We start from the raw sequence: 26662 nt of genomic DNA, 5'->3' as shown, positions 1-26662 counted from the left end.
GGCCGGTTGGTGTGGAATCACAACTTTTTGGGCCGAAGGGCCTGTATCGTGCTGTAGGTTTTCTATGTTTCTATGAAAAGTGTCGGGAACGTGCTCTGCCGGACGGCTGGAGGCTCCGGGCTCTCCGGTCCCGCAGCCCCGGTTTTAGCTTTGCGCCCGAGCCCGGGCTGTGGGATCAGTTAGTTGTGGTTCCCAGGCTGGGAGGGGTTTAGGGTGAAGGGAATCTGTCTGTGTGTGGGGGGAGGGATTACGGTGGACTGTGGGTATGGGGTGAGCGGAGGGAAGGGTGTGGAACCGTAGTCGGGGGGAGGAGGTTGCTGTTGTGAGAAAGTGGGATGATCGGACGTTCCGTGACCTGGGTCAAATAAAGTTGTGAACGGGGGAGGATCTGCTCCGTTGTATCGGACGCTCGCGTGTCCTTTTAGGAAGCAGCAATTCTGTCTTCAAATGAATTACTGTCTAATCTTGCTGTTAACATTATGTTTGTTACAAAGCCCCAGTGTCTGGAAGAGCTGTCACCGTCATGGGCTGTTGATGCAGATTGGGATGGCGGTGGGGTGTCAGTGACCTCTGTATCAGAGAACAACACGGGTTTCTACATCCTCCTGTGAGATATAAATGTCCTCACAGTGGATTCGGATCAGCTGGCGTATCTGGAGTTTGCAAAGGGAAAGGGAATAGGGAAGGGGTGAGGAAAGAGAGTTTTAACCAGCAAATCATCGTCCGGGATGGAGGGGTACAGGAGCTGTCTGATAGATCGTTTTACAGTGATTGTGTTTTTATATAATCTCACAGATGGTGACTGAGGAAGCGGCTTGTTGATGGAGGATACCCGGAGGTGAGCAGGTCAGACACGGTATCAGGAGAGTGACAGTGATGTGATTTCTTGTGTCACGGGTACAGACAGTCGTCTCAAGTGAGGAGTCTGTGCGGAGATGCAGCTTCCCTGGAGGTGGAGGAAAGAGGACACACCAACAGGTGGAACCAGCTGTGGGAAGACATGGTTTGTCAGGTCTGACGACGAGCTGAATGTACCATAACCTTCAGACTGAATCAGAAAACTATTCCGAGAGTATTTGAAATGTCAGAAGCAGGGGAGATGTGATCACATGTGCAGAGGGCATGGGTTGTGTCTCCATCAGACCCTCAGTGAGATGCTTCAAGTTACAATGTGCAGGGATGAAAGCACAGTGTCTGGGGTCTGATTTAATCACTGATTCTGACACAGTGAGAGGGTTAGTTTTGCTGTAAGGCAGCAACATTAATGGAAGAAGACACAGGAACTTCATCAATTGCCAGTTTAGCAGAAGTGATCAATTTGTATATTACTTTGACAGAAACAGATATTCGCAATGGTGACAAAGGGGTTCAGTCTGGTTTATTTCAGGTTGGAGAGGGGTGTGGAGTTTTGAAATCAATGCCCTGAATTCCTATCGTTAATTTAGCATGTCCAGAGTGGTGGATCACACAGGACGGAAACCGGCCTTTGGCCGGCCATACCTGTTCTGACCGTCCACTCACTGTCTACACTGGTCCCATTCATCAGCACTTGGCTCGTAGCCGACTCTATCTCGGCAGTTTCAATTCCCATCCATTTCGTAAATGTTGTGAAGGGACCTGCCCCCACCACCACCTCGGGCAGTGTGTTCCAGATTTCAGCTACCCTCTGAGTGAGAAATCTCTTCCTCAGATCCCTCTAAACCTCTTCATCCTCTGCTTAAATCCATGCCCTCTGATCGGTGACACCTCTGTCCCAGGATCGGGGCTGATATGGGCATCAGTGAGGCCTTTGATAAGGTTCACATGGTAAGTTGCTGTGGAAAGTCAGATCACACGGGATCCAGAGAGAGCTGGCTCACTGGATGCACAGTTGTCTTGATGGTAGGAAGCAGAGAGTGATGCTGGGAGGCTGTTTATTGGACTCGAGGCCCGGGCCTATTGAGGTTCCCTAGGGTTACACCCCATTGCTGTCATCAATCATTGATTTTTAATTATATTTGCATTTGCACAGTTTGTTGAATTCTATGCTCCACTTGATCTTTCATTGATCCTGTTACTATTCTCTAGATTTGCTAAGTGTTCCTGTAGGAAAAGCATTCTCAGGGTTGTATGTGGTGACATATATGTACTCTGATAATAACATTTACTTTGAACATCAACCACTGCTACTTGTCATCTGGATCAGTAATTTGGTTAAGAATGTACAGGATATGGGGAGTAGGTTTGCAGCAAGTTCAAACAATGAGTTTTTCTGAAAGATATTAAGTATAACTCTCCACTCTGTTTCCCTCTCCGCACTCGACCACCCCCTCCCCTTACTGTCTTCCCTCTCTGCCCCGTCCTCCCTCTCACCCTGATATTGAACATACGCTCAGGGTGAAAGGTGAATTATTTTAGGGGAATCTGAAGGGGGATTCTTCACTCAGAGGTTGGTGAGAGTGTGGAATGAGCTGCCAGTGGAAGTGGAGGATGTGGTTTTGATTTAGACACTAAAGAGGAATTTGGGTGAGGACGTGGATGGGAGGTGTATGGAGGCTCTGGTGCAGGTAGTTGGAACCAGGCAGTAACAACAAAAACAGGTCGGCATTGACTGGAAGGGCCAAAGGGCCTGTTTCAATGCTGCTGCTCTCTTTGACTCTAGTAGTATAGTGATTTGTAACTTCCACATCAGTACTTTGCTGTTTATGACTGAACCCAGACATTTACCCAAACAAGAATTGTAAGACTCTTGGCTGGCTACAGAAAGCATTTACAATCTGTGTTTCTTGCCAAATGGGTTGTTACTAAATACTGACCATGGAGGGCGCTCAAACTTTTGCTTTGGGCCCTTTTCCTTTTTTATTATTTTGAAACTGTAAAAGATGGAAATTAAAATGTAATCTTGTTTAAAATATTAAAGAAATGTCTCATCTTTGACTTCATGCCTTTTGGAAATCAGGTCATCTTTTACTCGCTGAGCTATTCACAGGAACAGAAATTTTGACCAGGGGTGCCCAAACCTTTGCAAGCCACTGCTGGGCTAAGTGTGTAAATGTAGGACGGGACCACGTTGAAAAATAAATGTGCTTGGTTTTCCAAAATTGACCCCTTCCATCCCGAGGCCACAAATATATCAATCACCCCTCATATATATTTTCATCAAAAATGAACAGCACTCCATGTGTGTATATGCAATCGTGATAAGAAATACAGACCAGAACACGTACATGAGAGGCCAACTCAGAAAAATGAATCACCACTCTGGAAGAAAACATTAACCAGTGGAATGAGTATGACCCTCCATTGGAGACACCCCAACGATCTGAGCAGACGAGATGGTGACAAATGAGCCCTGAATAAGGACGTTCACTCCCAATGTCATTCTTCCTCAGCCAGAGATTTGTGGGGTGAAGACCATCTCAGACAGAACTGCAGTCAGCTCGACTTCTTCAGTCTGCAGGAAATTCAAGGGAAACCTCTTCACCCAGAGTGATGACAATTTGGAACCCATCACCACAGGGAGAGTGAGAGGTGAACAACAGGGGAGGATTTGAAAGATCTGTTGTGGAACAGAATCAGGTGCAGCCGGCCTGAGTTGACTCTCTACTGTACACTAGGTGTGTTATAAATTCACTAAGTACCAGAGACAGTGTTTAAAATAGGACTGATTTATTTGTCACAGATCTAGTCCCATTAAAGGTGAATATGCAGCAGAGGAAACTCCTCCCATGCCCAGTGACCAGGGTGCAGACCTGGGTGTGGTCAGCAGCAGCAATAGTTGCAGAGTTCAACACCTACAGAGTTTAGCACTGACAGTCATTCTCAAAGTTGCATTCAGCAACAGTGATGGACAAATATCCAGCATGCAGCTCATTGAAACTTCCTCCCCAGTGTGAACCTGGTAGTGTGTCACAAGTGTAACGCACTGTAAGGTTTTACTGCTGCTGCAGTGGACTCTCTGCAATGTTTCACTGCTGAGTTAATGGCTTCTCTGCAGCAGCAGTGTTTAGGGTAAGACTAGAGATAACAGGGTTTTGGAGTGTGGGACTATCCAATGACAGAAATGTTCTTTCTTGTGAGTCAGGAAGAGAGATTTTCATGGTCTTTTGCTGGGGAGAGATGAGAAGAAGAGAGAGTGGGCCCTTTTTCTTTCTTTTTGATTACTTCACTAACCATCTAGTCAAAGTAAGAAATATACATCTCAGTCATTTAATCACATATTGTGTACTGTTTGTTATTTCAGGGTACTGATTTGTAACAGGGGACACATAACACAGCATCCACCCAAACAAGATTTCTTAAGTTTGGCCAGGCTGGGGGGTTATCACCCCCTATATTTAGCTGCTAGCCGAAGCAAGAGTTGCATATGGTTAGATTACTGAGTGAATCACTTCTGAAATACACAGCAGGTGAATGGTCTCTCCCCAGTGTGAACTCAGTCATGCACATTAGGTTGATTTCACAGAGAGAATCTCTTCCCAAAGTCTGAGCATCAGATCTGCCTCTCCCCAGTGTGAACTCGCTGGTGTCTCTGTAGTTGAGATGTCCGAGTGAATCCCTTCCCACACACTGAAGCCTGAATTATGCTTCACCGTACGGTCCACATAGCTGCGTATCTGACGCGGCACCCTAGGCCATACCGTACGCCATAGCCTAATGCGCACCTTATGAAAATGTAACTGTGCGTCACAGACCGCGAGAACTGTGATCGGTCTGCTTGGTAGCAGCTCATTTCCTCCTAGGGATTTCCTGTTGCTTCGAAGTTGGAAAATGGACCAAATCGAGGAGAGGTTAAGTGAGGAAGTCAGAAAATATGTACATTTGTACGACTCTTCGTTGGTATACTATAAAGACTTGCAAATTGCATGAAATTCGTGCAAATAAATTTCCACAAACATCGGTTTGGATGTCACGGACTGCACAAAGAAATGAAAAAACTCCTCTCTTTTCTGCGCTGCAGTAATTTCAATAAAAGTAACTCTTGTTCAACATCTAATAGCTCCAACTCCAACAAGATGTACTCAGCAGTCACCATCGTTCCCAACTCCACGAGTCAATTCAACACAGTGCCATAGAACCCCAACACCAACTAGCGTTTTGCCAGAGCAACGCAGACACACGAACTCACAAGTAAAAATGCTCACAACGGCATAGGCCACTTGCGTGGGCTACTGTGTATGCTACACTGTAGCGTCTACACAGAGGGATAATTCAGGCTTGAGTCTGTGAACGGCCTCTCCCCAGTGTGAACTGACCAGTGTGCTTGCAGGTGGTATGACTGAGTGAATCCCTTCCCACAGTCTGAGCAGGTGAATGGCCTCACCCCAGTGTGAACTCGCTGATGTACCTTCAGTTTAGATGACAAAGTGAATCCCTTCCCACAATCTAAGCAGGTGAACGGTCGTTCCCCAGTGTGAACTCTCTGATGTACCTTCACTTGAGATGATTGAGTAAATCTTTTCCCACAGTCTGAACAGCTGAATGGCCTCTCTCCAGTGTGAATTCGCTGATGTACCTTCAGTTGAGATGACCGAGTGAATCCCTTACCACAGTCTGAACAGGTGAATGGCCGCTCCCCTGTGTGAACTCGCTGGTGTGCCAATAGGTGGGATGACTGAGTGAATCCCTTCCCACAGTCTGAGCATGTGAATGGCCGCTCCCCTGTGTGAACTCGCTGGTGTACCATTAGGTGAGATGACCGAGTGAATCCCTTCCCACAGTCTGAGCATCTGAACGGCCGTTCCCCAGTGTGAACTCTGTGATGTACCTTCAGGTCAGGTGAACAAGTGAATCCCTTCCCACAGACAGAGCAGATGAACGGCCTCTCTCCAGTGTGTACTCTCTGATGTACCTTCAGTTTAGATGACAGAGTGAATCCCTTCCCACAGTCCGAGCAGGTGAACGGCCGCTCCCCAGTGTGAACTCGCTGGTGAGCCATTAGGGTGGATGACTGAGTGAATCCCTTCCCACACACTGAGCAGGTGAATGGCCACTCCCCAGTGTGAACTGACTGATGTCTCAGTAGCTGTGATGACAAAGTGAATCCCTCCCCACAGTATGAGCAGGTAAACGGCCTCTCCCCAGTGTGAACTGACCTGTGTGCTTGTAGGTGGGCTGACTGAGTGAATCCCTTCCCACAATCTGAGCAGGTGAACAGCCTCTCTCCAGTGTGAACTCGCTGATGTACCTTCAGTTTAGATGAGCAAGTGAATCCCTTCCCACAGTCTGAGCAGGTGAACGGCCTCTCCCCAGTGTGAACTCGCTGATGTACCTTCAGTTCAGATGAACGAGTGAATCCCTTCCCACAGTCTGAGCAAGTGAACGGCCTTTCTCCAGTGTGAATTCTTTGATGTACTTTCACTTGGTGTGAGCAAGTGAATCCTTTTCCACAGTATGAGCAGGTAAACGGTCTCTCCCCAGTGTGAACTCTCTGATGTAGCTTCAGTTTAGATGACTTAGTGAATCCCTTCCCACAGTCCAAACAAGTGAACAGCCACTCCTCAGTGTGGACTTGCTGGTGAACCATTTGGTCAGATGACCGAGTGAAACCTTCCCTACAAATTCAGCAAATGACCAGCCTCTGCCCCAGTGTGAACTAACTGGTGTGTCCACAGGTGGGAAGACCAACTGAATCCTTTCTCACACACAGAACAGGTGGATGGCCTTGTCCCAGTGTGAACTTATTGATGTCCCTTCAGTTGAAATGTCCATCTGAATCCATTCCCACTGTCTGCGCAGATGACTGGGCACCCCCTACCCGTTTAAAATGACAGGTATGCCAGTCGGTCAGATGATAGAGTGAATCCCTCTCCACAGTCTGAGCAGGAATGCTGATCGAGTGAATCGCTTGCTCCACTTCTTAAATATCTGGACAGAGACAGCAAAACTGGTGTGTTGTGTTTTAGATTTCCGGAGAGAAGTTCCTTGTGATTTGTAACCTGTAAAAAGATTTACAAAATCCATCAGTGGGTGTAGGACAAAATTTCAGATGATATCATTTGAGTTGTCAAGGTGTGATCTGACATCACACAGTTACAGTGAGGTTCAACACAAGTTGGAGAGAGAAATCATCATCTAACTGGGCACAGTGCTGGTATCTGGAATGAGCATCAAACTCTCTGATGCTCTTCCTGTCTCTATAAGAATGGAGCATTTCTGCCATCTCCGATCTGTGACCTGGCTCAGTTTGACTCTCTCCATTGGTATTATCCCTGTTCCCACTGAGCTGCATGGGTTCCTGGCCCCACAGTAACTGAAACACTCTCACTGAAAAAGCCAGCAGTGCATTCCACACACCCACCACTCTCTGTGTAAAAAACTTACCGCTGACATCCCCTCGGTATCTATTTCCAAGCACCTTAAAACTCTGCTCCCTTGTGTTAGACATTACAGCCCTGGGAAAACAAACCTCTGGCTGTGCACACGATCAATGCCCCTCATCATCTTATACACATAAAAAAGGCTCTAAACATAAACAAGGAAATTACACATTGCTTTGAGGATTTCTTGGAAGTATACAAAATGATGAGGGAGAAGATTGGGTAAATAAATACAAGCAGCTTTTTCCACTGAGGTTGGGTGGGATGACAATCAGAGGTCATGGGTAAGTGGGGAAGGTGAAAATTTAATGGGAATATTTGGAAAAGCTCTTTACTGAAATGGTTGTGAAAGTGTGGAATGAGATGCCAGCACAAGTGGTGAATATGAGCTCGGTTTCACCATTTAAAAGCAGTTTGGATGGGAGCCTGGATGGTAGGGGTATGGATGTGTGTAAAAAGGGCCCAAAGGATATCGGGGACCAAATTCACCACAACCACAAACTGTTCCTGCTGCTACCATCCAGGAAACGGTACCACAGCAAAAGGACCAACAGGCTCCGGGACATCAACTTCCACCAGGCCATCAGACTGAATAATTGATTTCTGTTTTCTTGACTGTCCTATATACAAACTAAATATCATAAGTTAATTTAAATTACACATTGCACATTTAGACAGTAACGTAAATAGTTCTACTCCTCATCTATATGAAGGATATTTGTAATAAAGTCAATTCAATTCACCCTCTCCACTATCTGTTCTGTCAATCTAGCTCCCATTCCCCCTACAACTTATTAAAACCACATCAACCCCCACCCCCCCCCCCACACTACCTCTAGCAAGCCTTATCACTAGGATATTAGTTGCCTCTTGGTCTGTTCCCCTAACTAACAAATCTCCTATCACCCCTTTGACTTTCCTCTGTCAGGCAATTACCCCCAACAGTGTCTAAAGTGGTCCACCTGCTGTTGTGCAGGATAGCAACAAAGTACTCTGCGATGGCTATTTAACCTCATTCACCTGCCTGACTCTCACACAGTTTCCTGTGTCCTGCACCTTGGGTGTAACTCACCTCTCTTCATGTCATATCTATCACCCCCTCCAACTCCTGGATGATCTGCAATTCACCCATTTCAAGATCCAACTCCTTAAAGTGCAGGATTACAAGCTGCAGCTGGATGTACATCTTGTAGGTGAGGGCATCAGGGTCACTGGAGGTCTCCCCTCCTTCCCTCCAATATCCCCTCTAATTTGTAATAACTGATGTGCAGATAAATCTTGCACTGTGCATTTTTTTTACCCAGTGACAAGATGTGCACAGTAAATTTTATATAGAGAAGTATTCATTTTCACAGCTAGCAAATCACTGTCAATAGGAACTTTGATCTCCTCTGGGTTTGATCGAGTTCATCTGCACTCTCACACAACCTATGTAGCAGGCCTGGAACGGGTAATGAAGAATTTTCTCACCAAAGCTTTTGCACATTGTCCATATGTGGTTTGCTTGCTAAATTATGCTTTAAAAAGTCAGATTTCCAAATAGCACTCCATTTCTTCCCACTTGCAAATTCTCCAGCAACTTTAGCATCACCACAATGCACACAGGTAACACTAGTTTCTGTACTGTACATAAATATTTCCCCTGAAGTCTCCCCCAAGTGACTAATGGTGGTGAACTCAGTGATGACAATGCCAATGAATATGAAGGGAAGGGCAGTAGTTTGTCTCATTGGAGTCTGGCACATTTGTGAACTGGAAGCTACTTGTTGCCCAGGGCAAGGGTGTTTGATATCATTATGTAGCCAGAGAGAATGGGACAAAACATGTCCTCACCGGTAGAAAAGTCCAGAGCAAGAACACACACAAAATTCTGGAGGAACTCAGCAGACCAGACAGCATCTATGGAAAACTGTACTAAAGCTGAGTTCATCCAGCAATTTGTGTTGCTTGGATTTCCAGCATCTGCAGATGTTCTCTTGTTTGTGATTGGAGATAGAACAAAGGTGATTTTCTCAACTGGTGATATAAAAGATTTTGTTCCCTTTCTCCTAATCCTTGCATTTAGATAGCTGGAGCTCAGCTCTGTCTGAGAGATCTATCGGTTCCCATTCCCTCATCGGCCGGAAGCTCCCCGGGACCCATGTACGGATCGTGGGGCTGAGAGAGAGGGGAGAGAGCAGGAGTGTCCCGGGATTGCGGGTCACGGTGTCCGGATTTCATAGGAATCGTCCCTCAGTCGGTGTTTAAGATAAAAACACAGAGAATCGATCTTACCCGCAGACGGTATTTCCAAGGCCTTCTGTGTACCGTGCGCATGCGTGATACTTGGTGACGTCATCGGCCCTGACGCCTGCGCATCTGTTCGGTGCTTCAGCGCCAGCGAAATTTTAAACGCACCGCCTTATGGGTAATCACGGTGCCATTAAATATTTCTGCAGGCTCTGGTTCAATATTCATACCTCATTTTTTTCGTGTGTGTATAGAAAAATCTGCAGCTGTTTTAACGCAGAAAGCTCCCATAAACAATATACTCAATATCAACGTGTATCCAATGCCAAAGTAAAATGCAGATATAAAACACAGGAGATTCTGCAGTTGCTGGGAATACAGAGACGCACACACTCAAAATGCTACATTTTCGAGTGGATTTACAAACCTCTCCTCTCACTCACTTATTCCGTGGATTACTGAACTTTTCCACTTTACCATCTTACGACTTTAAGCATTGTTTCCCAAGCTTGATAGTTTGGGAGCTATATATATTCACAACACTTTGAACTTCTATTTATTTCGTTTAATCTTTTATATTTGGAGTAGATACAGATAAAGCTAGTGGTTTTCACATCGAAACCAGACTCCATTAATGATCTATTGCTGCTGGTACGTAACAATTGCAACAACCCAGCTGTCTGAGGCACAGTCCTTTAAAATTGGTGAAAATGACCCAAAACGTTGAAAAGAGCGGAGAAGGAGTTTAACCAACTTCGTCCAGAGCCCTGAAGAACGTCACAACCACAGTGAGCTCATCGTCTTATTCAGCCCGGAGAAAATCATGCAGGAAATTCATGCAGGTGTATAAGATGATGAGAGGCATTGGTCGTGTGGATAGCCAGAGGCTTTTCCCCAGGGCTGAAACGGCTAACACGAGGGGGAATAGGTTTAAGCTGCTTGAGAGTAGGTACAGAGGAGATGTCAGAGCTAAGGTTTTTAAGCAAAGAGTGGTATGTGTGTGGAATGCACTGCCAGCGACGGTGGTAGAGGCAGATACAATAGGGTCTTTTAAGAGACTCTTAGATAGGTACATGGAGCTTAGGAAAATAGGTGGCTATGCGGTAGGGTAATTCTAAGCAGTTTCTAGAGTAAGTTACATGGTCGGCACAACATTGTGGGCCAAAGGGTCTGTAATGTGTTGTAGATTTCTATGATTCTATGAAATTCAAGAGAAATCTCCTATCCCACGGAGTGGTGACTAGTTGCAACCTGTCATCTCAGGGAGAGTGATAGGGGAATGGCAGGGATAGATTTTGATATTTGATATGGAACAGGAACATGGGCCAGGACCAGATGGGCCGAGTGGCCTCTCTAGCGTACACAGTGAGTGTGGTAGAGACTGAAAGTACCTGACACACGGGATTTGATACAGACTGCTTTATCTTTCACATATACACAATATTAAGCACTAGTCCAGTTTAAGGCTAACATCAGCAGAACAGACTCCTCCAATGCTCAGTGACCAGGGTTCAGTCCTGGGTGCGATGAGCAGCCGCAAGAACGGCAGAATCTGACAGTAACAGTCCCTCATGAACCTGCAGCTCCCTTCAGTCACCGTGATGGTTAAACATTTAACACGGAGCTGATTTGAACCTCCTCCCTGATGTGAAGTTGCTGATGTTGCAGCAGCTGGGGTGATTGAGTAAAACTCTTTGCTCACTCCGGACAGAAATGTGGCCTCTATTTATTGTGAACTCAGCGGAGCATCACAAGGTGGGTTAACTGAATGAGTCTCTTCGCACACACGGACAGGTGAACGGCCGCTTCCCAGTGCGAAGCTTTTAGTGTATCTGCGATAGCCGATTGAATCCCTTCCAAAATCAGAGCCAGTGAATGACGTCACACTACTATCAACGTCATGGCAGTGTATCCAATCAGATCACGGACATGGACACATGTTCGTGCTCTCCTTGTCGCAAGAGGGACCGTTGTCTTCTCCGCCATCTCCGCCTCCACCTTCAAGGATTGGCGGCATTCAAGCACTGGAGAACTGACAGATACAGCGGAACTAACGTGCTGTTGTGTTTGTGATTCCCATAGACAAATCCTTTGACTTTTCTACACTGTTAAAAGTTTACAAACCACTCAGATTACTTAGCTTCCATGGTGCCTTCTGAGAAAAACACTGTCACAACTCAAAACAATTTGGGGGGACAAGACTTCATCTTCTAACTGGCCACAGTTCCGGCATCAGGCACAATATCAAACTCTCTGCTTCCCTCTCTGTGTCAAAATGGATCATTCCTCCCCTTCATCAGATTGTGACTTGGCTCAGTTTGTCTGTCTCCTTCGCATTCTGAGCATGCGCCACACACCTACTGAGATCACATTTTATTTACACGGCTGTGACTAGAGACTTTCTGATTATTATGTCCCTCCCGGCATTTGACGGTGGTAAACTCAGAGTCAGCAATGGTATTGACCCTCAGGATTAGGTGATTAGGCTTTTTCGTTGGAGGTCGATAAACTGCCGGTAGTGTGTGGCTGGATGAGTGGGTCGTTTTCACACTGGAAGGAGGTAGCGTTTGGAGTACCCCAGAGATCAGTCCCTGACCACAGTTGTTCACAGTTTAATGTCCTGGCGGAGGCAGCGAGATGTGAGATGCCCCAGTCTGCTGGTGACGCAGAAAGAGTGGAGTTGGGGGAGGGGAGGCTATTCACATGCAATTTCGTAGCTTTGCAATCAGTACATAGTGCACGGTGGGGCTGCAGTGGCGGGTTCCAATCTGTTAATTAAATTTGCTGACGGCACTACATTGATCCACCGGATCCCAAATAATAACGAGGCAGCCTACAGAGAAGAAGTCATCACCCGACACAGCGGTGTCAAGAGAACAACCTCTCACTCATTCCGTCAAAAACAAAGGAGCTGGTTGTGGATTAAGGAGGAATGGAGACAGGGACCAAATTCAACATTTCCAAGACTGTTACTCACACAAAACGCACATTTTAATATTGATCATGACACAATGTATTTTATGTATTGTTAATGGTAGAAAACATATTTATAGATTATTACTGACAGAGAATAGTATAATTTCTGTTCCGTGTGTTATCTGAATGTACTTGCCTGTGATGCTGCCACAAGTCAGTGTTTCTCTGTACCTGTACCTTCCCGTACTTGTGCACTTGGCAATAAATTCAACAGGACCTGATATATCTCAGTGAGATTTGATTAGTGATGATCATCTTGGCAGCTCGGTAGGTCGAATGTATGCGACAGTACACTGTTAAATGCAAAACCCTGAACAGTGTTGATGAGCAGAGGGATCTTAGACTCCAAGTTTATCGCTCACTGAGAGGGACTGCACAGATTGATCGGGTGGTTAAGAAGGCAAATGGCATGGTTATCTTTATTAGTTGAAGCATTGAGTTCAAAAGTCGGGAAGTTGTGTTGCGGCTGTTACGAGCCTGCGGTCGTACTGTGACTGTTTCTTTAAGAGCGCCGGCGTGAGGAGGCGGGGCTATGACGTCAGTCACAGAATGACAGCGGTAACTGTTGACTGAACCATAAGAGAGAGAGAGCGATCTAGATAGATACTTTATTCATCCCCATGGGGAAATTCAACATTTTTTTCCAATGTCCCATACACTTGTTGTAGCAAAACTAATTACATACAATACTTAACTCAGTAAAAATATGATATGCATCTAAATCACTCTCTCAAAAAGCATTAATAATAGCTTTTAAAAAGTTCTTAAGTAGTTTACTTAAATACATTGAGTCTTAGCCCGGCACTTTAACATATCTTACTCCTGGCGGTTGAATTGTAAAGCCGAATGGCCTTGGGGAGTATTGATCTCTTCATCCTGTCTGAGGAGCATTGCATCGATAGCAACCTGTCGCTGAAACTGCTTCTCTGTCTCTGGATGGTGCTATGTAGAGGATGTTCAGGGTTTTCCATAATTGACCGTAGCCTACTCAGCGCCCTTCGCTCAGCTACCGATGTTAAACTCTCCAGTACTTTGCCCACGACAGAGCCCGCCTTCCTTACCAGCTTATTAAGACGTGAGGCATCCCTCTTCTTAATGCTGCCTCCCCAACATGCCACCACAAAGAAGAGGGCGCTCTCCACAACTGACCTATAGAACATCTTCAGCATCTCACTACAGACATTGAATGACACCAACCTTCTAAGGAAGTACAGTCGACTCTGTGCCTTCCTGCACAAGGCATCTGTGTTGGCAGTCCAGTCTAGCTTCTCGTCTAACTGTGCTCCCAGATACTTGTAGGTCTTAACCTGCTCCACACATTCTCCATTAATGATCACTGGCTCCATATGAGGCCTAGATCTCCTAAAGTCCACCACCATCTCCTTGGTCTTGGTGATTTTGAGACGCAGGTAGTTTGAGTTGCACCATATCACAAAGTCCTGTATCAGTTTCCTATACTCTTCCTCCTGTCCATTCCTGCCACACCCCACTATGGCCGTGTCATCAGCGAACTTCTGCACATGGCAGGACTCCGAGTTATATTGGAAGTCTGATGTGTACAGGGTGAACAGGACCGGAGAGAGCACGGTCCCCTGCGGCGCTCCTGTGCTGCTGACCACCGTGTCAGACCTACAGTCTCCCAACCGCATATACTGAGGTCTATCTGTCAAGTAGTCCACTATCCAATCCACCATGTGAGAGTCTACTCCCATCTCCGTTAGTTTGTGCCTTAAGATCTTGGGCTGGATGGTGTTAAAGGCACTAGAGAAGTCCAGGAATGTAATCCTCACAGCACCACTGACCCCATCTAGGTGAGAGAGGGATTTGTGCAGCAAATACGTGATAGCATCCTCCACTCCCACCTTCTCCTTATACGCAAACTGAAGAGGATCCCGGGCGTGCCTGGTTTGTGTCCTCAGATTCTGTATTATCAGCCGCTCCATGGTCTTCATCACGTGCGACGTCAAGGCAACAGGTCTGAAGTCATTCAACTCCTTTGGTTGTGGTTTCTTCGGTACCGGGACAATACAGGATGTTTTCCACTGTCTGGGTACTCTTCTCTGCTCCAGGCTCATGTTGAAGATGCGCTGTAGTGGTTCTCCCAGCTCAGTCGCACAGGCCCTCAGTAATCGTGGGGAAACTCCATCCGGTCCAGCCGCCTTGCTGGTACAGATCTTCCTCAGTTGACCTTCCACCTGTGCAGCCGTAATCCTGGGCGTGGGCAAGGTCTCCTATCAGTGGCTATTTTCCTGTGAGGGAAGTAAGAGGGAGGACGAGTAGAAAGACAAGCCTGGTGTGGAGTTCTGCGGTGAGGATGAGATTGTGCTGTCGAACCTATTGAAGAAGTTGTTCAGCTGGTTCGCTTTCTCCACATCTCCACTTATGTTTCCCCCCCGCTTTGCACCGCATCCGGTGATGATCTTCATCCCATCCCACACCTCCTTCATGCTTTTTTTCTGCAGCTTTTGTTCTAGCTTCAGACAGGCAGTCGGACAGTCTAAAGAGAGAGAGAGAGAGAGACTGGAAAAGCTGATAACTTCAGTTAGTCGCAGCTGAGGCTTGGAACTCTCCTATGCCCACAAGAGTGGGTTGATCATCGGTACACGGATCCACAACGAATGTGTGTGGCTGTCACTTCGTATAATCCATAGGAGTGGATTTTGGAATATCTTGTGTTAACCCTTGACTGGGTATGTTGTGTGGTAACCCCTGGAAGACGGTATTCCTGTGACAGGTCATTTTCGCTGATAACTCGTATGTGGACGGATTCAACGGATAAGAACTTCGTCGACGGTTATTTTGATGTAACGACCTTTTCTCTACGTTTCACCCTGGTTTACAAATATCTCTCTCCCATCATTTATTCCGTGGATTACTGAACTTTCCTACTTTACCATCTCAAGATTCTGAGCTTTGTTCCGTCAGGCTCGATAGTCTGGGAGCAATATTTACACAAATATACACTTAACACTGCTAACTTTCCTTTATTTCGTTAAGTTACTATGTTATAAGTAGAGACCAATAAAGAGAGTGGTATTAACATCAAAACCAGACTCCAGTGTGAACTCTATTGCTGCTGGTTCGTTTCTAAAACGTTACAGTTCGTAACACAGTTTTATAAAACTATTTAGACCGCATCTGGAGTGTTTCATACAGTTCTGGTCGCCCCCATTCTCGGAAGGATGTCGGGGCTTTGGAGAGGGCGGGGAAGAGGTTTACCAGGACACTGCCTGGATTAGAGGGCATGAGCTATAACGAGAGGCTGGACAAACTTGTGTTGTTTTCTCCAGAGCGGTGCAGGCTGGGGTGAGACTGGATGGATGTTTTTCAGATTACGAGAGGAGTAGACCGAGTGGACAGACAATATATTTTTCCTGGGGGTTGAAATGTCTGATACATTTAAGGTGAGAGGAGATGTGAGCGGCAAGTTTGCTTCTTTCCACAGAGTGGTGGGTAACTGGACATCTGGCTGGGGGTCACGTGATCCAGTTAACACACACCCCCCCCCCCCCCCCCCATTAAACCGCAGGAGGGCAACATCGCGCAACCGTTTCTGAGGCCCCGCCCTCCTGATGACGTAACACACAATTCGCGCATGCTCACTGTCTCCGGGTGTGTGCTGTTTTCCCTAACGCTCAGTGCTGAAGTCTGCGGGATCGAGAAAGGCTTCCCGTCTCCTATATTGGGGAGCCGGGGATCTGGATTACTGTCTCCAGGCTGAAGATATCACTTTTCTATTTGTGAGTATTGAGACCGATCCCGAGCGGGGAGATCCGATGTTGGCCGTGAGCCCCGAACTGAGGGCCAGTTACTCATTTATTTTCCAGTTAAATGGGCTCGGCATAAATGTGTCGACTTCACTTAATCTGCATTGAACGACTCAAACCAGGAGTCCAGGCTGTCTATTTCCGCAGGGTTGAAATGGGAGACCCACGAACAGGTCACGTAAGGCTGTGTGCCGGAGATCTCCCCCGCCCTCCGCTTTGTGACGCAAGATCACGTGGCGTGTTGATAACAAGGTTGACATGAATAATATCAGGAACGATCGGCTTTATGTATGAGGAGCATTTGATGGCTCCGGACCTGTGCTCGATGGAGTTCAGAGGGACGGTGGGGGGATGTGGGGCGGATGTATGGTTAGGTAAGCCTACCGAATGCTGAAAAGCCTGGATACAGTGGACATGGAGAGGTGTTTCTATTAAACGGAGAGTCTGTGATCTAACAGCATGGTCTCAGAATACAAATGCTTCCTGTTAAAATTCAGTTGAGAAAAATCTTTTGGCCAAAAGGTGTCTGAAGTGTGGAATTTGTTGCCGCAGAGTTTGGTTGAGGCTGCCGTTTGGATATATTTATGACGGAGATTAATACATTCAAGATTGCTAAGTAGCTACAGGGTTACAGGAGGAAGGCAGGAATATGGTGTCGGAATAAAAATCAGCCATGGTTGAATGGTGGAGCAGATCAGATGGATTGAATCATCTGATTCTGTTGCTTATGTCTTACCATGACTGAATGATGGCTCCTTCTTATCCCATATCGTTTTGTGACGTGTGTGGGACAATAAACGATTGTTCATTGAGATCATTACTGTATGTTTGCCTTCAATATTTAAATTTCAGTGAATTTTGTTCTTAATAACATTAAGCAGAAATGTTTGGTTCTCTTTTTTGTTGTTAATTTGCGTCATTATCTTTCAATTTAAAGTTAGACCTGCAGTGAGAGATTTATTGGAAGAAAAACCCCAACTGGAAGCAAACCACGACTGAAGACGAGGGAACAGCAACAAGTGAACCAACCCGTGGATTGTGAGCATCAACTGGAGAGAACTCAACTGGCTTGGAGATTCCAGTGATTCAGTCAGGAGAAAGTTTGGTGAGTCTCATTTACTGTTCTTTAGACATTACATACCTGTACAAAGGAAGGTAGGAAATAGCTGGGGTGAGACTGAACATGCCCAGAAGAACCAGTTATGCCTCTGTCAGACCCAGTTGCAATCACTCCAGGTCTGGTAATGTGCATCCAGCAGCCCAGCCCTTTGAAACCACTCCCATTATGTGGAAGTCGAATCCGGATAAAGTCACTCAGAGACCGTATAAGTACAAACTCTTTATTCCAAGCATCGGGCTTACTCAGTTAGTCGCTCAAAAAGGAACAGTTGATGACTGTTCCCGCCCAATCCACTAACTGACTAACAATTCCCCTTACACCACAGATATATCCGTCCAGATACTCCCCACACAAGACAGGCTGGAGCCAAAGTTATTTACTACATGACAAGCTGGAGCCCCTAAAGACAGATTACAAAACAGTCATAATGGCTTACACACACAGAACAGACCGAAGCTATCCTATCTCTAGATGTGAATGCGCAAGGAGATAAGCATCTTGAAACCCTAGCTAGCTACCCGCAAGAAGAAATATGGCTCAGCATGGCTTAGAACATCTGTTGATTATCAGCAGTTTCTTTCAGAAAAACAGGCTGCTATTTTTTAACAAAGTGTTAACCCTTTTACACATTTTATCATTCCCTCCTTTTGATCATTACATAATCAACAAAGCAGTAATTTTTGCAGGGAAAGCAAACAAGTACTACATTGACTTAACAGTGGGGAAAAAACAGCATACAACAGTATTTATAACAATGTTATGGACAATTATTAGGCCATAATGCAATATCCTGCTCCATGTATTACTGAACTGACCTACAAAGACCACCATTTTAACCCTTCAGTGAACCGGTGTAAATCCTGCCTTACTTTCTAGATGCTGTCAATCTCCTAGGCAGTGTACTTGGAGAGGGATGTAGACTCATCAGGGATATAGGTGCAGCATTCTGTGTCAATAATACCACAGGTTCCCCCTTTCTCAGCTAGGATAAAATCTAAAGCCATACAATTCTGCATGACTGTTTGCCAGATTGCAATCATTTCAGTAGATATTTCTGTTACTTGGGCCTGTGTTTCTGTCAGGGCCCCTGCAGTATTGTGCCCAGCTCCTCAAGTGCTGTAGGTAACTTGGTTATCTCTCGTGAATTCCTGGCTACTCCATAGGAGAGAAAAGCGATTATCCAAAAGCACTCAATCTGTTATTCCTCTCCGCTGCTGGGCACCTTGCAAGTAAGACCAGGATGCATGTTTCCCAGTGTAGGAAGTTCCATTTGATGGGAACTTGAGATACCATCCCTCAAAACACTGACAGTCACAGTCATCTCTGACTGGACCACAGTTACTCACCTCACTTCCCCGAGTGTCGTTTGAGAAAGCCCAGGCTGAGAGTTCCTCACGCTGGTTGAGCGGGATTACTGACATTGGAATCATAGTTTTATCATGCTGTGGAATTGCAGCACAAACCCAGCAGGCCCCTAGTTCTGCCTGTTTGGCATAGGTGTGACAGAGAGACAGAAAGGTGTTAACATGGGAGCCCACGGATGTTGTTTGAGCAATAAGACAAAACACAAAGACCACTATCAACGAATACATTTTCCTTAAGTCCAAGAGAGCCCTTCTACTCAGTTCCTTCTGTAACACATTTTCAGTCTGTTCAATGTATCCATCGAGATTGCCCCTTCGGTTTCACAGCTGTGAGAGTGGTCAGTAACACCTGATATGTTCCTCTCCACTGAGGTCAGAGTTTCCCTCAATCCCAGTTCTGGATTAGGACAAAATTCCCATGTTTTGTGGTGGGATAGTCACTCCTCTCTGTGGGGTAGTTCTCTTCCTTGTAAGCCTGTCGTACCTGTGAATGTAATGCTTGGAAATTTTTGGTTAGTTGGCATACATATTTCCCAATCTCTTCCCTTCGGGTATGCATATCCAATTTTGCTGGTAGACTTTCTGGGAGCAATGGTACACAAGGTCTTAGTCCCCAGGGTGTCTTCATGGGCCGTCCAGAAATGATTTCAGCTGGTGACAACCCTGTTTTCCCCTGTGGGGTAACCCTCATGTGGAATCGGGCCAATGGTCGGACCTTCAACCAAGTGAGTCCAGTCTCCGCTGTTAGTCTGGCCAGTTTACTCTTCAGAATGCCATTGACTCTTTCCACTCTGCCAGCGGCCCGTGGGTGGTGTACACAATGGAATTGTTGCTTGATAGCTAGTTTGTTACGTACCCCTTTGTTTACTTTCACCACAAAGTGTGGGCCATTGTGAGAGCTCAGCTTCTTTGGCAGGCCGTACATGAGAATTATTTCCCATAATAATAACTTCACAACAGACATAGCAGTATTATTTGTAGTTGCAATAGCTTCAATCCATCTACTAAACACATCGATAATAACTAAGCAGTATCTATAGCAATGTACTCTAGGCAATTCAATAAAATCAACTTGTAGACACAAAAAGGGTCCACCTGGCAAGGAGTCTTACCCGGTGTGCAGGGTACAGGTTACCAACTATTCCCTCCTTTCCCAGGTGTGTTAAATCATGTATATGATTGACCAATATTGGTAAAAACTGTGTAGGAACACAAACCTGTCCCGCTGGGTGATCCAAAAAGCTAGGTTGGGTTCTTTCTGGCACCCCATCTGGGACCACAATTTGCGCTCCTCCTCAGAGACGTCCCCCTGAAAAGTACATACCTCCCTCATGTCTGGCAAACCTGTTCTGCATAAGTCACGGAAGGTTGCTTGACAGGAACCCGAGGGGACTACAACTACCGAGGATTGTGCCGCACTTTTCGCTGTCTCATCCACTAAAGAATTGCATTTAGTGACTCAGTCGACATGTGGGTGTGGGCTGCTCATTTAATAATAGCCAAAACTCGAGGAGGCTGTAGAGCGCTGTGTAGGTTGTTTACAAAGGTGGCAGTACTAATGAGGTGGCCAGAAGAAGTCAGGAATCCCCATGTTCCCAGAGAGCCCCGTAGTCATGTACAATTCCAAATGCATAACGGGAGTCTGTGTAAATGTTCCCACTTTAGTCTGTTGCTGGGATACAGGCACGAGTCGGAGCAAACAGCTCAGCCTTCTGGGTGGAGACAGCTGCTTCAAAAGAGGCCTGTTCAATTACTTCACTGTCCGTCACTATCGCATAGTCAGGATATCGTTTTCCTGATGGATCCACAAAAGAGCTTCCATCCTCAAGAAACGTTACCTCAGGCTAGAGTGGGTATTGCGGAATGGATGGGAGAGTCTGTCCTCCTTTCATGGTGATCTGGATGGGGGGCAGTTGGTGCAGTCAACTTCATTGCCTGAAATTGAGCAGAGATTGTGTGCAATGTCTTGGGTTCAATCAATATTAAAAGAGAGTCTTACCAGATGTCCTGTCTTCACCTCAAAGTCCTTCCAGTATCAGAGCTGGCCCGCGGCCAAGTCTTGCCAGTCTCCCTTGGTGCTGGAGGCTTGTTTCGACAGGATGTAGGCAATGAACTCTAGGCTCTTTGACTTGAACCCAGGTCAAACCCTAATGGTGGTATGGGGAGCCGCCAGTCCTGTCTGTCACCAAAGGAAATCCGGAACTTCGGCCCGTAATGCACTGCCCTCTTTTCCTTAATCCTGTCCAATCACCATGACTGGGAACTTCTCTCGCTCGAGGCGTGCATAATATTGGCTTTCCTCAATGAGCACCCCGTAGGGTCATAGCACAGAGTCACATAAGAGTCGGGCACTGGCGGAAGGGGTTCAAACGTGGTGGAGTCCAGATTAAGTGCCCACCACTGGGGGTTCAGAAACTGGGGAAGCTGTCGGTTGTTCACTAGTCCCAGGGTGACACCCTTATCTGTGTCTCCACTCCTCCTGTCCTCCACAATCAGCTCCTTTGTTTTTGTGATAATGAGGGAGAGGTTGTTTTCTTGATACCAGTCAGATATTGTTCAGACCTCAGACAGAGTCAGCAATCAAATGGTTGAGCATGGTGCGATGAATGTGCTGAGCTGTGTATATCACAATGCAAGAAGCATCGTAGGAAATCCAGATGAGCTCAGGACAGGGAATTATGATATTGTAGACATTATTGGGACGTGGTTGCACCCAATAGTCTGAGGGAGTTAGAGGAACAAATTTGTAGATAGATTGCAGACCATGCCAAGGAACAAAAGTTATTCAGTAAGTAATTTTAACTTTCCATATATTGACTGGGACTCCCATACTGTAAAAGGACTAGATGGGGTAGAGTTTGTCAAATGTGCCCTTAATTGGTACGTAAAATTCCCAATGTAGAAGTGTGCAATAAGCTGTTAGGCAATGATCAGGGCTGGTGACAGAAATTAGTGATCATAATGCCATGAAATTCAAAATAAAGATGAAAAAGAGAGGTCTGGACCATGGGTTGAGATTCTATATTGGAGAGAGGTCAATTTTGATGGTATCAGAAAGGATCTGACAAGTGTGGATTGGAACAGGCTGTTTTCTGACAACGGAGTACTTTGTAAGTGGGAGACCTTCAGAAGTGAGATTTTGAGGGTATAGTGTTTGTATGTGCCTAACAATGTAAAAGTTGAAACGTAACTGGTGCAGCGAACCTTGGCTTTCTGGAGATATTGAATCCCCGGATATTTTCTTCCTTTAAAAGCCTCAGACTTTTGGGTGCTACCAAGACTCATTAATCATCATCCATGCCCTGAGCTCATCTGAACATTTTCTTTCATCGTCTTCTGTTGGTTTCTAGCTTCCCAATAGCTTTTGCTGTTTTGTTTGCCCTCTCTTTGGCTTTTATGTTGGCTTAAGCTTCTCAATTCAACCATGGTTGTGTCCTCCTGCCTTTCCAATGCTTTCACTTCTTTGGGATGTGTCAATCACTCAGCTCCCGAATTGCTCCCAGAAACTCCAGCCATTGCTGCTCCGTTGTTACTCCAACTTTTCCCTTCCAAACAAGTTTGTCCAGCTTCTCTGTCATAGAATCATGGAGATGTTCAATATGGAAACAGGCTGTTTGGCCCATCTAGTCAATGCCAAAAAAAAAAACATTTAAGCTGTCTATTGCAACTACCTGCACCGAGACCATCGCCCACCATACACCTCCCATCCAGGCTTCCATCAAAACCTCTTTGAAATGGTGAAACAGAGCTCATATTCACCACTTGTGCTGACATGTCATTCCACACTCTCACGACCATTTCAGTAAAGAGCTTTTCCAAATGTTCCCATTAAATGTTCACCTTCCCCACTTACCCATGACCTCTGGTTGTCATCCCACCCAACCTCAGTGGAAAAAGCTGCTTGCATTTACCCTATCTATACCCTCATAATCTTGTATACTTCTAACAATTTCCCAAAGCAATGTATAATTTCCTTGTTTATGTTTAGAGCCTTTTTTAGGTGTATAGGATGATGAGGGGCATTGATCATGTGGATATCCAGAGGTTTATTCCCAGGGCTGAAATGGCTAACACGAGGGGACATAGTTTTATGGTGCTTGGAAATAGATACCGAGGGGATGTCAGGGGTAAGAATTTTACCCAGAGAGTGGTGGGTGCATGGAATGCACTGCAGGCTATTTGTGTGAGAGTATTTCAGTTACTGTGGGGCCAGGAGCCCGTGCTGCTCAGTGGGAAGAGGGACCAATACCAATGGCGAGAATCAAACTGAGCCAGGTCACAGATTGGAGATGACAGAGATGCCCCATTCTTATAGAGACAGGAAGAGCATCAGAGAGTTTGATGGTCATTCCAGATACCAGCACTGTGCCCAGTTAGATGATTTCTCTCTCCAACTTGGGTTGAACTTCACTGTAACAGTGTGTTGCCAGATCACACCTTGACAACTCAAGTGATCTCATATGAAAAGTTGCCCTACACACATTGATGGATTTTGTAAATCTTCTTACAGGCTAAAAACAAGGAATTTATCTACGGGAATCTCGAGCACAACATGCCAATTTTGCTGTCTCTGTCCAGATATTTAATAAGTGGAGCAAGGGATTCACTCGATCATCCTTCATGCTTAGACGGTGAGGAGGGATTCATTTGGTCATCTGACCGACTGGCACAGTGGTCATTTTACACAGGGGAGAGGCCGTTCATCTGCTCAGACTGTGGGAATGGATTCAGTGGGTCTTCTCAACTGAATGTACATCAGCAAGTTCACACTGGACAAGGCCATTCACCTGTTCTGTGGGTGAGAAGAGATTCAGTCATCTTCCCACCTGTGGACACACCAGTCAGTTCACACTGGGCAGAGACTGGTCATCTGCTGAAGTTGTGGGGCAGGATTCACTCGGTCTTCTGACCTGATGGCTCACCAGCAAGTTCACACTGGGCAGAGGCCGTTCACCTGTTCGGAATGTGGGAAGGGATTCACCTACTCATCCCAACTGAAGATACATCAGCGAGTTCACACTGGGGAGAGGCCATTCACCTGCTCAGACTGTGGGAAGGGATTCACACAATTAGCTGGCCTACAAGCACACCAGTCTGTTCACACTGGGGAGAAGCCGTTCACCTGCTCAGACTGTGGGAAGGGATTCACTTCGTCATCTCAACTGAAGGTACATCAGCGAGTTCACACTGGGGAGAGGCCGTTCAACTGCTCAGACTGTGGGAAAGGATTCACACAGTTAGCTAACCTACAAGCACACCAGTCAGTTCACACTGGAGAGTGGCCGTTCACCTGCTTAGAATGTGGGAAGGGGTTCATTCGGTCATCTCAACTGAAGGTACACCAGTCAGTTCACTCTGGAGAGAGGCCATTCACCTGCTCAAACTGTGGGAAGGGATTCACTTTGTCATCTCAACTGAAGGTACATCAGCGAGTTCACACTGGAGAGAAGCCATTCACCTGCTCAGACTGTGGGAAGGGATTCACACAGTTATCTGGCCTGCAAGCACACCAGTCAGTTCACACTGGGGAGAGGCCGTTCAACTGCTCAGACTGTGGTAAGGGATTCACACAGTTATCTAGCCTGCAAGCACACCAGTCAGTTCACACTGGCGAGAGGCCATTCACCTGCTCAGACTGTGGGAAGGGATTCACACTGTCATCTTCCCTACTGACACACCAGTCAGTTCACACTGGAGAGTGGCCATTCACTTGCTCAGATTGTGGGAAGGGATTCACTCGGTCATCTCAACTGAAGGTACATCAGCGAGTTCACACTGGAGAGAGGCCATTCACCTGCTCAGACTGTGGGAAGGGATTCACTTCGTCATCTCAACTGAAGGTCCATCATCGAGTTCACACTGGGGAGAGGCCATTCACCTGCTCAGACTGTGGGAAGGGATTCACACAGGTAGCTACTCTACAAGCACACCATTTAGTTCACACTGGGGAGAGGCCGTTCAACTGCTCAGACTGTGGGAAGGGATTCACTCGGTCATCTCAATTGAAGGTACATCAGCGAGTTCACACTGGGGAGAGGCCGTTCACCTGCTCAGACTGTGGGAAGGGATTCACACAGTTAGCTGGCCTACAAGCACACCAGTCAGTTCACGCTGGGGAACGACCGTTCACCTGCTTAGACTGTGGGAAGGGATTCACTCAATCATCTCAATTGAAGGTACATGAGCGAATTCACACAGGGGAGAGGCCATTCACCTGCTCAGACTGTGGGAAGGGATTCACTCGGTCATCTCGCCTACTGACACACCAGTCAGTTCACACTGGGGAGAGGCCGTTCTCCTCCTGTTAATGTGGGAATGTATTCACTCAGTCATCTAAACTTATGTAACTCTCACTCCGGCTAGCAGCTTAATATAGGGGGTGATAGCCCCCTGGCTCGGCCAAATGTGGGTGGATGCTGTGCCGTGTCCCCTGTTACAAATCAATACCCCAAAATAACAAACAGTACACAATATGTGATTCATAATTCTTACTTTGACTATAGGGTTAGTAAACTCTCCCCATTCGTGGCTTCTCATCTCTCCCCAGAAAAAGCCCATGAAATTCTCTCATCCAGACTCACAGGAAAGAACATTTCTGTCATTGGATAGCCCAGCACTCCAAAACCCTGTTATCTCTAGTTGTAACCTCGACATTGCTGCTACAGAGAAACCACTACCTCAGCAGTGAAACGTTACAGAGAGGCCATTACATTAGCAGTGAAACGTTACAGTGTGTTACACTTATGACACACTACCGGGTTCACACTGGGGAGAAAGTTTCAATAAGCTGCATGCTGGATATTTGTCCATCACCGTTGCTGAATGCAATTTCGAGAGTGATTGTCGGTGCTGAACTCTGCAATTATTGCTGCTGCTCACCAGGCATGGGAGGAGTTTCTTCTGCTGCATATTCACCTTTAATGGGACTAGATCTGTGACAAATGAATCAGCTCTATTTTAATCACTGTCTCCGGTACTTAGTGAATTTATAACACACCTAGTATACAGTAGAGAGTCAACTCAGGCCGGCTGAACCCTGCCAGTGATTCTGTTACACAACAGATCTTTCAAATCTTACCCTGTTGTTCACCTCTCACTCTCCCTGGGATGAGGTCCAAATAGTCACCACTGTGTGGGCAAAGAGGTTTCCCTTGAATTTTCTGCAGACTGAAGAAGTGGAGCTGACTGCACATCTGTCTGAGATGTTTTTTGCCCCTCTAATCTCTGGGCTGAGGAAGAATGACATTGGGAGTTAACCTCCTTAATCACGACTCATGTCCACATTATGTGTCACTTTCCCCACTTCTAAAGTGTTGTTAGCGAACACCACTGTCCTCTAAAGACTGAAAGCAGAGTGGGAAACCATCAATTGGATTTTCAACGAAGCTGGGTCAGAAACCAGAGGCGAGTCTGCACAGAGCAGAGTTTGGGGCTCTAAACGATGGTCGAGGTAAGAACGTATGATGAGGAGAAGGGATTCAGCAGCGGGGCATGGCAACGAATGACATTTGGAAGCAGATTAACAGAGAAAGTAATTAGGTTATCTGACTGATGACACAAACACTACCTGTGGTGAGGTGCTCCACTGGTTGAGGAACACGTGTGTTGGGAAAGGTTTTATCTATTGGGGGAATTGTTCCTGCTTGTTTATCCTGTAATATAACCAGATGGATTGACCTATCTGAAATAATGTATTGATGATCATATAATTTGTAAGATTTTGACTCTAAAACTGGATCAGGCTTGAATTTATGGTGCCTTCATGAGGTGATGGAGGGCATTCATGAGTTTGTGTTTTAAAGCAAGATTTTGGTGAATGATATTTGCCACTTGATTGTACCTTTGTAAGTAATCAGATTGAGTTAAACTGCTGCAGGATCCTGGAAAGTGTTGGATTGTGTCTGGTTT

The 26662-nt window shown here is 46.1% G+C and overlaps 2 protein-coding genes across 3 annotated transcripts; one reads left to right on the top strand and one right to left on the bottom strand.

The window, feature by feature from the left end:
- Window positions 1-3527: 3527 nt before the first annotated feature.
- On the bottom strand, window positions 3528-9631 carry LOC140721506 (uncharacterized). Its single transcript, XM_073036324.1, has 2 exons — window positions 9573-9631; window positions 3528-6917 (listed from the first exon to the last, which is right to left on the bottom strand). The coding sequence occupies exon 2, from the start codon at window positions 6503-6505 to the stop codon at window positions 5174-5176; it is 1332 nt and encodes a 443-aa protein (XP_072892425.1). The 5' UTR covers window positions 6506-6917; window positions 9573-9631; the 3' UTR covers window positions 3528-5173.
- A 6488-nt stretch (window positions 9632-16119) lies between these two features.
- LOC140721574 (uncharacterized) lies at window positions 16120-25456 on the top strand. 2 transcript variants are annotated; one of them, XM_073036404.1, is made up of 3 exons: window positions 16120-16243; window positions 17208-17375; window positions 23265-25456. In XM_073036404.1, exon 3 carries the CDS (start codon window positions 23668-23670, stop codon window positions 25060-25062), a length of 1395 nt encoding a protein of 464 aa, XP_072892505.1. In that variant the 5' UTR covers window positions 16120-16243; window positions 17208-17375; window positions 23265-23667; the 3' UTR covers window positions 25063-25456. The 2 variants fall into 2 exon arrangements, with proteins under 2 accessions (XP_072892505.1, XP_072892507.1); XM_073036406.1 differs by having other exon boundaries at window positions 16197-16243; window positions 17212-17375.
- Window positions 25457-26662: the final 1206 nt, after the last annotated feature.

This window comes from Hemitrygon akajei, unplaced genomic scaffold (assembly GCF_048418815.1).
Source record: "Hemitrygon akajei unplaced genomic scaffold, sHemAka1.3 Scf000057, whole genome shotgun sequence".
NCBI lineage: Eukaryota > Metazoa > Chordata > Chondrichthyes > Myliobatiformes > Dasyatidae > Hemitrygon > Hemitrygon akajei.
The sequence above is the reverse complement of the archived record's forward strand: the minus strand, read 5'-3'. Positions and strand labels throughout refer to the sequence as shown.

Coding starts and splice junctions, on each gene's coding strand:
- LOC140721574 (XM_073036404.1), top strand. CDS start 23,668: ATGGCTCACCAGCAAGTTCACACTGGGCAGAGGCCGTTCACCTGTTCG.
- LOC140721506 (XM_073036324.1), bottom strand. CDS start 6,505: ATGGTTCACCAGCAAGTCCACACTGAGGAGTGGCTGTTCACTTGTTTG.